The 12,462-nt window shown below is 53.8% G+C and overlaps 1 protein-coding gene across 1 annotated transcript; it reads left to right on the top strand.

Annotated features, from left to right (window-relative positions):
* Positions 1–4,350: 4,350 nt before the first annotated feature.
* On the top strand, positions 4,351–6,109 carry LOC142250254 (syntaxin-1B-like). The gene has a single exon (XM_075322382.1). It carries the CDS (start codon positions 4,503–4,505, stop codon positions 5,391–5,393), a length of 891 nt encoding a protein of 296 aa, XP_075178497.1. The 5' UTR covers positions 4,351–4,502; the 3' UTR covers positions 5,394–6,109.
* Positions 6,110–12,462: the final 6,353 nt, after the last annotated feature.

Raw genomic sequence — 12,462 nt, forward strand, 5'->3', positions numbered from 1 at the left:
TATGTGTTTCCACCTCTGGCACTCTTGCCCAGAGTGCTACGCAAGATCAGATCCGACTGCAGCCGCGTCATACTCGTCGCTCCAGACTGGCCGAGGAGGGCGTGGTATCCGGATCTGTGGCATCTCACGGTCGGCCAACCGTGGGCACTACCAGACCGACCAGACTTACTGTCCCAAGGGCCGTTTTTCCATCGGAATTCTGCGGCCCTCAACCTGACTGCGTGGCCATTGAGTCCTGGATCCTAGCGTCTTCAGGCTTATCCCAAGGGGTCGTTGCCACCATGAGACAGGCTAGGAAGCCCACGTCTGCTAAGATCTACCACAGAACGTGGAGGATATTCTTATCCTGGTGCTCTGCTCAGAGAGTGTCTCCCTGGCCATTTGCATTACCTACCCTTCTTTCTTTCCTCCAATCTGGGTTAGAAAAAGGTTTGTCGCTCGGATCCCTTAAAGGGCAAGTCTCGGCGCTATCCGTCTTTTTTCAGAAGCGTCTAGCACGACTTTCTAAGGTGCGCACGTTCCTACAGGGGGTTTGCCATATAGTTCCCCCGTACAAGCGGCCGTTAGATCCATGGGATCTGAACAGGGTACTAGTTGCCCTCCAGAAGCCGCCCTTCGAGCCTCTGAAGGAGGTTTCACTTTCTAGACTTTCACAGAAAGTGGCTTTTCTGGTAGCGATCACATCTCTTCGGAGAGTGTCTGAGCTAGCAGCGTTGTCTTCCAAGGCTCCCTTCCTGGTCTTCCACCAGGACAAGGTAGTGCTGCGCCCCATTCAGGAGTTTCTCCCGAAGGTGGTATCCTCTTTTCATCTTAATCAGGATATCTCCTTGCCTTCGTTTTGTCCTCATGCAGTTCATCGGTATGAGAAGGATTTACATTTGTTAGATCTGGTGAGAGCACTCAGAATCTACATTTCCCGCACAGCGCCCCTGCGCCGTTCGGATGCACTCTTTGTCCTTGTCGCTGGTAAGCAAAGGGTCGCAGGCTTCTAAGGCCACCCTGGCTCGATGGATCAAAGAACCAATTCTTGAAGCCTACCGTTCTGCGGGGCTTCAGGTTCCATCAGGGCTGAAGGCCCATTCTACCAGAGCCGTGGGTGCGTCCTGGGCATTGCGACACCAGGCTACGGCTCAACAGGTGTGCCAGGCAGCTACCTGGTCGAGTCTGCACACTTTCACCAAACATTATCAGGTGCATACCTATGCTTCGGCGGACGCCAGCCTAGGTAGAAGAGTCCTGCAGGCGGCAGTTGCCTCCCCGTAGGGGAGGGCTGTCTTGCAGCTCTAACATGAGGTATTTCTTTACCCACCCAGGGACAGCTTTTGGACGTCCCAATCGTCTGGGTCTCCCAATAGAGCGCCGAAGAAGAAGGGAATTTTGTTACTTACCGTAAATTCCTTTTCTTCTAGCTCCTATTGGGAGACCCAGCACCCGCCCTGTTGTCCTTCGGGATTTTTGGTTTGTTTGCGGGTACACATGTTGTTCATGTTGAACGGTTTTCAGTTCTCCGATGTTACTCGGAGTGAATTTGTTTAAACCAGTTATTGGCTTTCCTCCTTCTTGCTTTTGCACTAAAACTGGTGAGCCAGTGATCCCACTGGGGGTGTATAGCCAGAAGGGGAGGGGCCTTACACTTTTTAGTGTAATTGCTTTGTGTGGCCTCCGGAGGCAGTGCTATACACCCAATCGTCTGGGTCTCCCAATAGGAGCTAGAAGAAAAGGAATTTACGGTAAGTAACAAAATTCCCTTCTTTTTACAATTTTTTTCTTAATGACTAAAATATCAATAAAAAAAAAATTCTTTGGCGCTATTTTCTGGAACCTGTCATTTTTTTTTATTGCAGCCGATGGATCCCTATCAGGGGTCCTTTTATTGTTTTTTTTTCCGCAGCGAGACGGTGGTTTTTGTTTGTTTGTTTTTTACCATTTTGGGGTCGGCTCGATGTTCTGATCACTTTTTATTGTATTTTTGGTTGAAGTGCGAGGAGTGAACATACAGCACAGCTGGTGCTCGATGGCCGCCGGCGCACACGAGCTTCGCCAACTCGTCCTTTTACTTGTCGCCGTAAGTGACGGCCAGCAGCATCTACGTGGTTAAACAGTGGCGTTCACAACGAGCTCCTGTCCCTGCTGTCGGTGGCATCTGCCAGAAGGGCGGGCACAGCTACGTACTCATACACCGGGAGGGACAGTTATGTCCTCCAGTAGGAAGGGGTTAATCCTGCAGCCACGAGCCACTTGTGGTGAGACTGCGACCGTCTTGGGCCCCCAGTCACCAGAGCCCTGATGTGACTTCTTCCTCTTGGCCCCAGTCACCAGGGCCCGGATGCGACTGCTTCCTCCTGGCCCCCGTCATCAGGACCCAGATGTGATTGCTTCCTCTTGGCCCCAGTCACCAGGGCCCGGATGTGACTGCTTCCTCTTGGCCCCAGTCACCAGGGCCCGGATGCGACTGCTTCCTCCTGGCCCCCGTCATCAGGACCCAGATGTGATTGCTTCCTCTTGGCCCCAGTCACCAGGGCCCGGATGTGACTGCTTCCTCTTGGCCCCAGTCACCAGGGCCCGGATGTGGCTGCTTCCTCTTGGCCCCAGTCACCAGGGCCCGGATGCGACTCCTTCCTCCTGGCCCCAGTCCCCAGGGCCCGGATGCCACTCCTTCCTCCTGGCCCCAGTCACCAGGGCCCGGATGCGACTCCTTCCTCCTGGCCCCAGTCACCAGGGCCCGTATGTGGCTGCTTCCTCTTGGCCCCAGTCACCAGGGCCCAGATGTGGCTGCTTCCTCTTTGCCCCCAGTTACCAGGGCCCGGATGTGACTGCTTCCTTTTGGCCCCAGTCACCAGGGCCCAGATGCGACTGCTTCCTCCTGGCCCCAGTCACCAGGGCCCGTATGTGGCTGCTTCCCCTTGGCCCCAGTCACCAGGGCCAGGATGTGGCTGCTTCCTCTTGGCCCCCACTCACCAGGGCCCAGATGCGACTGCTTCCCTCTGCCCCCAGTCACCAGGGCCCGGAAATGGCTGCTTCCTCTTGGCCCTATTCACCAGGGCCAGGATGTGGCTGCTTCCTCTTGTCCCCCAGTCACCAGGGCCCGGATGTGGCTGCTTCCTCTTGGCCCCCAGTCACCAGAGCCCGATTGTGACTGCTTGCTCTTGGCCCCCAGTCACCAGGGCCAAAATGCGACTGCTTCCTCTTAGCCCCCATCACCAGGGCCCAGATCTGGCTGCTTCTTCTTGGCCCCCCCAGTCACCAGGGCCCGAATGTGGCTGCTTCCTCTTGGCCCCAGTCACCAGGGCCCAGATGTGGCTGCTTCTTCTTGACCCCCAGTCACCAGGACCCGGATGTGACTGCTTCTTCTTGACCCCCAGTCACCAGGACCCGGATGTGACTGCTTCCTCTTGGCCCCCAGTCACCAGGGCCCAGATGTGACTGCTTCCTCTTGGCCCCCAGTCACCAGGGCCCAGATGTGGCTGCTTCTTCTTGGCCCCCAGTCACCAGGGCCCGAATGTGGCTGCTTCCTCTTGGCCCCAGTCACCAGGGCCCAGATGTGGCTGCTTCTTGACCCCCAGTCACCAGGACCCGGATGTGACTGCTTCTTCTTGACCCCCAGTCACCAGGACCCGGATGTGACTGCTTCCTCTTGGCCCCTAGTCACCAGGGCCCGGATGTGGCTGGCTCCTAGTCACCAGGGCCCAGATGTGGCTGCTTCCTCTTGGCCCCCAGTCACCAGGGCCCAGATGTGGCTGCTTCTTCTTGACCCCCAGTTACCAGGGCCCGGATGTGGCTTCTTTCTCTGTGTCCCCCTCTGATTCCGGATCTTCTGTTCGGGGCACGATGATGGTGCTGAACCTGTAGATCCAGTTCTGTAGCCGCCTTGCCTGACACATCTGGAGGAATAGAGTGAGCACCTGCACCACGGGGTCAACCAGGTGGCCATGGTCCTCCGACTATAGCTTTAAGGCTCCCTCATTATATTTCCCATGTATATTGGGGCAGAGCTGCCCGTGGCCTGTACATTTGGTACTGAGACCATGGCATGGTGACCATTCATGGACCTGCAGAGCAGCTCTCCACTAATGTTTCACTCTATGTGACACCTGTGTAGTGTCAGGACCAGGAGGTGCAGTCTGTTCCCCTCGGAGCTGCACCTCAGGCTCCTGGTGACATTTGATCCCGGACAGGGAGGAAGGTTTCGTCATGCACAGGATTAAGTCGTCTCAGTTCCACGTTCACAGGTTAATTTCTTTTGCTTAATTCCTGATCACCTGCTCCAAAACACAACATCTCGCCCGCAGCCATGGGAGTACCACCCACTTCTGGCATCCACAGCCACCCAACCACACACGTGACTGGCAGAGCAAATCATCCCAGAGCCAAGACACCTCGGTCAATATTTGTCAGAAACTTCTCCGCAGCTTCGTTTGACGCAACAGAGGTGGAAGCCCAGAGAAGAGTGAGCTCATGGAAAAGCTGAGCGCGCGGCTCCCGCTGTCACACATGTCCACACCATGAAGGACCGGCTGGAGGAGCTCAAGAACAGAACCAACCCGGACGACCTGCTGGACTATGACGACCACCTGGCCTTCGATAACCCAGTCTTCCAAAATGATGAGACCAACAAGATGGACATCTTCTTCCAGGAGGTCTACAGCTTGTGTGAAGCCCTGAAGAAGCTCAAAGCCCTGGCGGAGACCATCGAGAGCAAACAAGAAGAGATCCTGTGCAGCACGACTGAAGCCAAGATCTGCGAGGGCAAGAAGGAGCTAAACGTCATGAAGAACCTGTTCACCGCCGACGCCAAGACCCTGCAGTCCCAGCTGAGCCTGATGAAGAGCAGCTTGGCCCAACGTGACAAGCACTGGATGGCGGAGCACCGGATCCGGCAAAGTCAGTTCACCGTTCTATCCAACCGATTCCGGGAGGTGATGACCCAACATTACATCAACGAGACCCGCTACGTCGGGAAACTGAAGGAGCAGATTGTGCGGCAGGCGGAGCTGGCCGGCCTGGACCTCCAGGAGGAGGAGATCAATGAGCTGATCGGGAGTCCGATGGCTCCGAGGATCGTCGGCCATGACCTGGAGATTCTTAAGGTGAAGCAGCACTTGGCGATGGCCCAGGAGAGACACAAGCAGCTGCTGGACCTGGAGGCCCAGATATCGGAGCTGCACTCCCTCTTCATCCAGCTGGACCTGCTGGTGACCGAGCAGGAGGACGTCATTAATAACATTGAGTACAATGTCCTGAACACCATGGACTACATCTCACAGTCCAACGAGCAAGTGAAGAAGGCGCTGAAGTACCAGAGACAGTCCCGGATGGCAGCGGCCATATCTGCGGTGCTGGGACTCTGCGCATGCTGCACCTGCCTCTCCTGTGTGTTCGGAGCCGTGCGGTAACGTCCTGCGGATGGCGCCATTCCCTTTTGTGAGGATTATATGGTTTACCTAAAAGAACAGTCCCCCGCGCAGCCCGGAGGTTATAATAGTGCTGGAGCGATATAAGAGGTCCGCTGATATCCATCACTTACAGGAGGGTCTCCGCACCGGAGCGCTGTGACAATTGGGGGCAGAGAGGGGTCTGCACCATGTCACTCGTCCTATTGGTGAACATTACCATCGCCTCCCCCAGTAATGGCTGATAACAGGGAGCAATAGACTGCACTCACCTGTCCTACAGTCATTTCTCCCCAGTAATGGCTGATAACAGGAAGCAATAGACTGTACTCACCTGTCCTACAGTCGCCCCTCCCCAGTAATGGCTGATAACCGGGAACAATAGACTGTAGTCTCCTGTCCTACAGCCTCCTCTCCCAAGTAATGACTGATAACAGGGAAAAATAGACTGCACTCACCTGTCCTACAGTCACCTCTCCCCAGTAATGGCTAATAACAGGGAACAGTAGACTGTAGTCTCCTGTCCTACAGCCTCCTCTCCCAAATAATGACTGATAACAGGGAGCAATAGACTGCAGTGACATGCACAGCTGAGACTGCCAAATCTCATGCGTGTGTGGATGATTGGGGACTAGTCCTGTTCTCCTGTTCTTGCTGCTAGGATGATATTTAAGTTATAACGTTATTCTGTGATATTAAAGTGTTATATATTGTGATAATCTGTAGCATTATTTCTCCATCCTGTGTGGAGCGGGTGGGGGGCGCTGCATTGTGGGGGCGCCGCATTGTGGGGGCTCTATATACTGAACATTAGTTACGCAGCCCGTGTGCTGGATAATGGGATAATCCTCAAACCTCATGATCTTCTGCGGAGGACACAGGACCCCGGGGGCTGTGATGTGACCCCGGAGCCTGCGATGTGGTCCCGAGGACTGTGATGTGGCCCCACGCTCCCTCCCTTCCATCAGTGCACTCTGCAGTGATCGCTCCCTGCTGCACCCCCCGTACAGACACTGCTCTGTGTCACACACTGATTGGGGGTCCCGGTGTCTTATGTTCCCCTTTTGCAATGAAGAATGTACAGGACACAGTGAGGAGACGCCGTGTGTCTGTGTCTCCCATGGATTGTACAGATGGCTGGTGAATTGTTGCAGTGATGGCACTGTGGTGTTGGTAGTGGCTGTGAGGGTGGCAGTAATAGTGTCGATGGTGTTTTTTAAATCTGTGGCTGTGGGGGGTGGTTGTTGATCTAGTGGTAGTCGTGGGGGCAGAAGTGGCTGTAGCAATGTTGGCTGTGAGGGTGGTAGCATTTGTGGGGGTGATAGTGGTGGCGGGGTAGTAGTAGTAGCTCTGACTGTAGCGGTGATGATTATGGTGGCAGGGTGGTAGTAGCTCTCGCTGGAGCCTGTAGTGGTGGTAGAGATGGTTATAGCTCTGACTGTAGCAATGGTGTTAGTGGTGGCAGGGCTGGTTGTAGCTGTAGTGGTGGTGGTAGTGTTGGCGGAGATGGTAGTAGCTCTGGCTGTAGCGGTGGTGTTAGTGGTAAGCAGGGATTGTTATAGCTGTGGCTGTAAAGGTGATTGTTGTGGCGGGAGGGGTGGTAGTAGCTCTGGCAATAGTGGTGGTTGTTGTGGTGGCGGGGGCGTAGTAGCTGTGGCGGCGGGGGCATAGTAGCTGTGGCTGTAGTGGTGGGGGTAGTAGAGGTGATAATGCTAGTAGCTCTGGCTGTAGCGGTGGTGTTAGTGGTGGCGGGGGGCGGTAGTAGCTGTGGTTGTAGCGGTGGTGATAGTAGAAGTGGTAGTGGTGGCGGGGATGGTAGTGTTGTTGGAGGTGGTAGCTGTGGTTATAGCATTGGTGGTGGTAGTGGCGGGGGTGTTAGTAGCTGTGGCAGTAGTGGCGGGGGTGTTAGTAGCTGTGGCTGTAGTGGCGGGGGTGTTAGTAGCTGTGGCTGTAGTGGCGGGGGTGTTAGTAGCTGTGGCTGTAGTAGCGGGGGTGTTAGTAGCTGTGGCTGTAGTGGCGGGGGTGTTAGTAGCTGTGGCTGTAGTGGCGGCGGTGGTAGTAGCTGTGGCTGTAGTGGCGGGGGTGTTAGTAGCTGTGGCTGTAGTGGCGGGGGTGTTAGTAGCTGTGGCAGTAGTGGCGGGGGTGTTAGTAGCTGTGGCTGTATTGGTGGGGGTGGTAGTAGCTGTGGCTGTAGTGGCGGGGGTGATAGTAGCTGTGGCTGTAGTGGCGGGGGTGTTAGTAGCTGTGGCTGTAGTGGCGGGGGTGTTAGTAGCTGTGGCTGTAGTGGCGGGGGTGTTAGTAGCTGTGGCTGTAGTGGCGGGGGTGTTAGTAGCTGTGGCTGTAGTGGCGGGGGTGTTAGTAGCTGTGGCTGTAGTGGCGGGGGTGTTAGTAGCTGTGGCTGTAGTGGCGGGGGTGTTAGTAGCTGTGGCTGTAGTGGCGGGGGTGATAGTAGCTGTGGCAGTAGTGGTGGGGGTGGTAGCTGTGGCTGTAGTGGCGGGGGTGGTAGTAGCTGTGGCAGTAGTGGCGGGGGTGTTAGTAGCTGTGGCTGTAGTGGCGGGGGTGATAGTAGCTGTGGCAGTAGTGGTGGGGGTGGTAGCTGTGGCTGTAGTGGCGGGGGTGGTAGTAGCTGTGGCAGTAGTGGCGGGGGTGTTAGTAGCTGTGGCTGTAGTGGCGGGGGTGATAGTAGCTGTGGCAGTAGTGGTGGGGGTGGTAGCTGTGGCTGTAGTGGCGGGGGTGGTAGTAGCTGTGGCAGTAGTGGCGGGGGTGTTAGTAGCTGTGGCTGTAGTGGCGGGGGTGTTAGTAGCTGTGGCTGTAGTGGCGGGGGTGTTAGTAGCTGTGGCTGTAGTGGCGGGGGTGGTAGTAGCTGTGGCAGTAGTGGCGGGGGTGTTAGTAGCTGTGGCTGTAGTGGCGGGGGTGTTAGTAGCTGTGGCTGTAGTGGCGGGGGTGTTAGTAGCTGTGGCTGTAGTGGCGGGGGTGTTAGTAGCTGTGGCTGTAGTGGCGGGGGTGGTAGTAGCTGTGGCAGTAGTGGCGGGGGTGTTAGTAGCTGTGGCTGTAGTGGCGGGGGTGTTAGTAGCTGTGGCTGTAGTGGCGGGGGTGTTAGTAGCTGTGGCTGTAGTGGCGGGGGTGTTAGTAGCTGTGGCAGTAGTGGTGGGGGTGGTAGCTGTAGTGGCGGGGGTGATAGTAGCTGTGGCAGTAGTGGCGGGGGTGATAGTAGCTGTAGCTGTAGTGGCGGGGGTGGTAGTAGCTGTGGCTGTAGTGGCGGGGGTGATAGTAGCTGTGGCAGTAGTGGTGGGGGTGGTAGCTGTAGCTGTAGTGGTGGGGGTGTTAGTAGCTCTGGTGGTTTAGGGGCAGCTGTTGTTGGTCTGGATGGATTTTCATTCTCATTTCTTCCATTGTTTCCCTCTTTCCTTTATTCTCCGATCTTCACATTTTACTGATTGTCTCTGATTCTGGGTTGTGATAATATCTGCGCCGTCTTTACGTGGACAGAGAAGCCGGGGCGCAATGTGGACTATACCGTGCGCTGCCACCACCAGGTCGGACTCAGGGGTCCCAGACTCGGCCGGGTATATGGGCCACACGTGGAAGGAATGGGAACTTTATGGGCCGCATTATTTGCAGGGAAAAGGGACAACTTGAGGGATATTTTCTATTCATCTTTTGATCACTTTCTTGAACATTTTTGCTTGTTTGTTTGTTTTATTTTTTTTCAAATTTCAGTGTCTGGGTTATAGTATAGTATAATGCAGCCTATAGCTCAGCTCGTTATGGATGTGGCTCAACAAAAGTGCACTTTTTTTATTTAAAAAAAAAAAAAAAATATATATATATATATATATATATATATATATATATATATATATATATATATATATTTAACAGCATTTCTAGTGGTAAAAGGAAAATTCATGCCTTCTTTTGTATTGTCTTAAGTTTGTTTTTTTTTACTTTCTTTTGCATTCTATCACCTTCTTGTAAATAATATTGTAACAATTAGCATCTTATAGTAATTTTGGCCAACATCTTGTTGTAATCTGCCCATCTTGGTCTGCTTCTTGTAGTTATGTGCCCATCCTTGTCCCCTTCTTATAGTAATGTCCCCATCCTGGCCCTCTTCTTATAGTAATGTGCCCATCCTGGCCCTCTTCTTATAGTAATGTGTCCATCCTGGTCCTCTTCTTATAGTAATGTGCCCATCCTGGCCCTCTTCTTATAGTAATGTGTCCATCCTGGCCCTCTTCTTATAGTAATGTGTCCATCCTGGCCCTCTTCTTATAGTAATGTGCCCATCCTGGCCCTCTTCTTATAGTAATGTGTCCATCCTGGCCCTCTTCTTATAGTAATGTGCCCATCCTGGCCCTCTTCTTATAGTAATGTGTCCATCCTGGTCGTCTTCTTATAGTAATGTGCCCATCTTGGCCCTCTTGTTATAGTAATGTCCCCATCCTGGCCCTCTTCTTATAGTAATATGCCCATCCTGGTCCTCTTCTTCTAGTAATGTGCCCATCCTGGTCCTCTTCTTATAGTAATGTGTCCATCCTGGTCCTCTTCTTATAGTAATGTGTCCATCCTGGTCCTCTTCTTATAGTAATGTGTCCATCCTGGTCCTCTTCTTCTAGTAATGTGCCCATCCTTGTACTCTTCTTGTAGTGTAGTAATGTGCCCATCTTTCTTGGACCCCTTCTTGCAGTAATGTCCCCTATTATGCCATTCTTCACATACACATAAGAAAATATTCTTCTCACCTGTCCTTGATTCCCTTGGCGCCCTCTTTTCTGCACATGCAGCCAACAGGCACCATAAACCCTCTGATGATCGCGGCCCAGTCCAGGGGTCCACCGACTTCAGCTGCTGGCCTCTAATTGGTCGTCAGCTGGCTTTAATATAGCTGTGCAGAGAGCGTCTCTGCGCACCACCAACAATACATTCACCTGAAGTAAAGCCAGGATGGCGGCAGCCCCGTGCATTGGGCTGCGATAGAGGGTCTATGGTACCTGCAGGCTACATGAAGAGCCATAGGGGCCATGTGTGGACAGCGGGCTGTTTTGCATGAGACCCCTTGTCTAGGTGATAGATACTGCACATGCCGCACATGCTGTGTCTGCTGTATACTCATTATCAGATTTATGGGCCCTGGCAGGTGCTGGATTATCAGGTGTACAGGTCCTGGCAGGTGCCGGATTATCAGGTGTACAGGTCCTGGCAGGTGCCGGATTATCAGGTGTACAGGTCCTGGCAGGTGCCGGATTATCAGGTTTATGGATACTGGCAGGTGCCGGATTATCAGGTTTATGGATACTGGCAGGTGCCGGATTATCAGGTTTATGGATACTGGCAGGTGCCGGATTATCAGGTTTACGGGTCCTGGATTATTGGATGGCCATTGTTACTCTGTAGAAATCTATTGTTTAATCACTAGCAAATAAAATGATTTCAGGTGATCAAATAACGACCGGGAGAACCGGCCGTCTCCAGGCAACAGTGTAAATATTTACCCGAGGAGTCACTTTATGGGATAACGGTGATGACGGAGAATTACGTGTGATATTGGTGATAAGTCTCCACTGCAGAGCACTGCATAGAGCCCCTCATATCAGCCCCGGCCCCCGTGTATCCGCAGCACCGGCTGCTTACATCATATGTGATAATGGGGGAATGTGCAATGTCCTCTACAGCTGATGATTGTGACTTGGTCCTATCTCCCGAAGAAATACCTGGTGTAACAGCTATTCAGTGACCGCCCGTCTCCTCCATACTCAGTATTCAGTGACCGCCCGTCTCCTCCATACTCAGTATTCAGTGACCGCCCGTCTCCTCCATACTCAGTATTCAGTGACCGCCCGTCTCCTCCATACTCAATATTCAGTGACCGCCCGTCTCCTCCATACTCAGTATTCAGTGACCGCCCGTCTCCTCCATACTCAGTATTCAGTGACCGCCCGTCTCCTCCATACTCAGTATTCAGTGACCGCCCGTCTCCTCCATACTCAGTATTCAGTGACCGCCCGTCTCCTCCGTCCTCAGTATTCAGTGACCGCCCGTCTCCTCCATCCTCAGTATTCAGTGACCGCCCGTCTCCTCCATCCTCAGTATTCAGTGACCGCCCGTCTCCACCATTCTCAGTATTCAGTGACCACCCGTCTCCACCATCCTCAGTATTCAGTGACCGCCCGTCTCCTTCGTCCTCAGTAGCCAGTGACCGCCCGTCTCCTCCGTCCTCAGTATCCGGTGACCGCCCGTCTCCTCCGTCCTCAGTATCCGGTGACCGCCCGTCTCCTCCGTCCTCAGTATCCGGTGACCGCCCGTCTCCTCCGTCCTCAGTATTCGGTGACCGCCCGTCTCCTCCGTCCTCAGTATTCGGTGACCGCCCGTCTCCTCCGTCCTCAGTATTCGGTGACCGCCCGTCTCCTCCGTCCTCAGTATCCGGTGACCGCCCGTCTTCTCCGTCCTCAGTATTCGGTGACCGCCCGTCTCCTCCGTCCTCAGTATTCGGTGACCGCCCGTCTCCTCCGTCCTCAGTATTCAGTGACCGCCCGTCTCCTCCATCCTCAGTATTCAGTGACCGCCCGTCTCCTCCGTCCTCAGTATTCGGTGACCGCTCGTCTCCTCCGTCCTCAGTATCCGGTGACTGCCCGTCTCCTCCGTCCTCAGTATTCGGTGACCGCCCGTCTCCTCCGTCCTGCAGCAGTCACATGCACTACAGACATGGTGTCATTGCTGCAGCCTATACACAATGATGGCAGCAGCGGAGGAGAGCCGGCACTGGAACAGGGCAGTAATGCTGATTATATTATTAATGCACAGATATATACACACTGGCGCTCGCTGTATGCTTGACAGTGTGCGTGCTGCTCACGTGTGAATGTGCGTATACATGCAGCTGCTGGCGGCGCGGCAGACTGTGCTAACCTGTCAGCAGATAAATAAACATCTTCTTTTTTTTACGTTGTGTTTATCATTAGTATTTTGGGGACGCAGAAGCTGGAAGAGGAACCCCCATGAAGTTAGGTGTGAAGAAGTTTGAGATGCTCCTCTTTGCCCTTGGTCTGTAAAGTGCCGGAGAGGGACAGTC

Source organism: Anomaloglossus baeobatrachus, chromosome 9 (genome assembly GCF_048569485.1).
Source record: "Anomaloglossus baeobatrachus isolate aAnoBae1 chromosome 9, aAnoBae1.hap1, whole genome shotgun sequence".
NCBI classification, from domain to species: Eukaryota; Metazoa; Chordata; class Amphibia; order Anura; family Aromobatidae; genus Anomaloglossus; species Anomaloglossus baeobatrachus.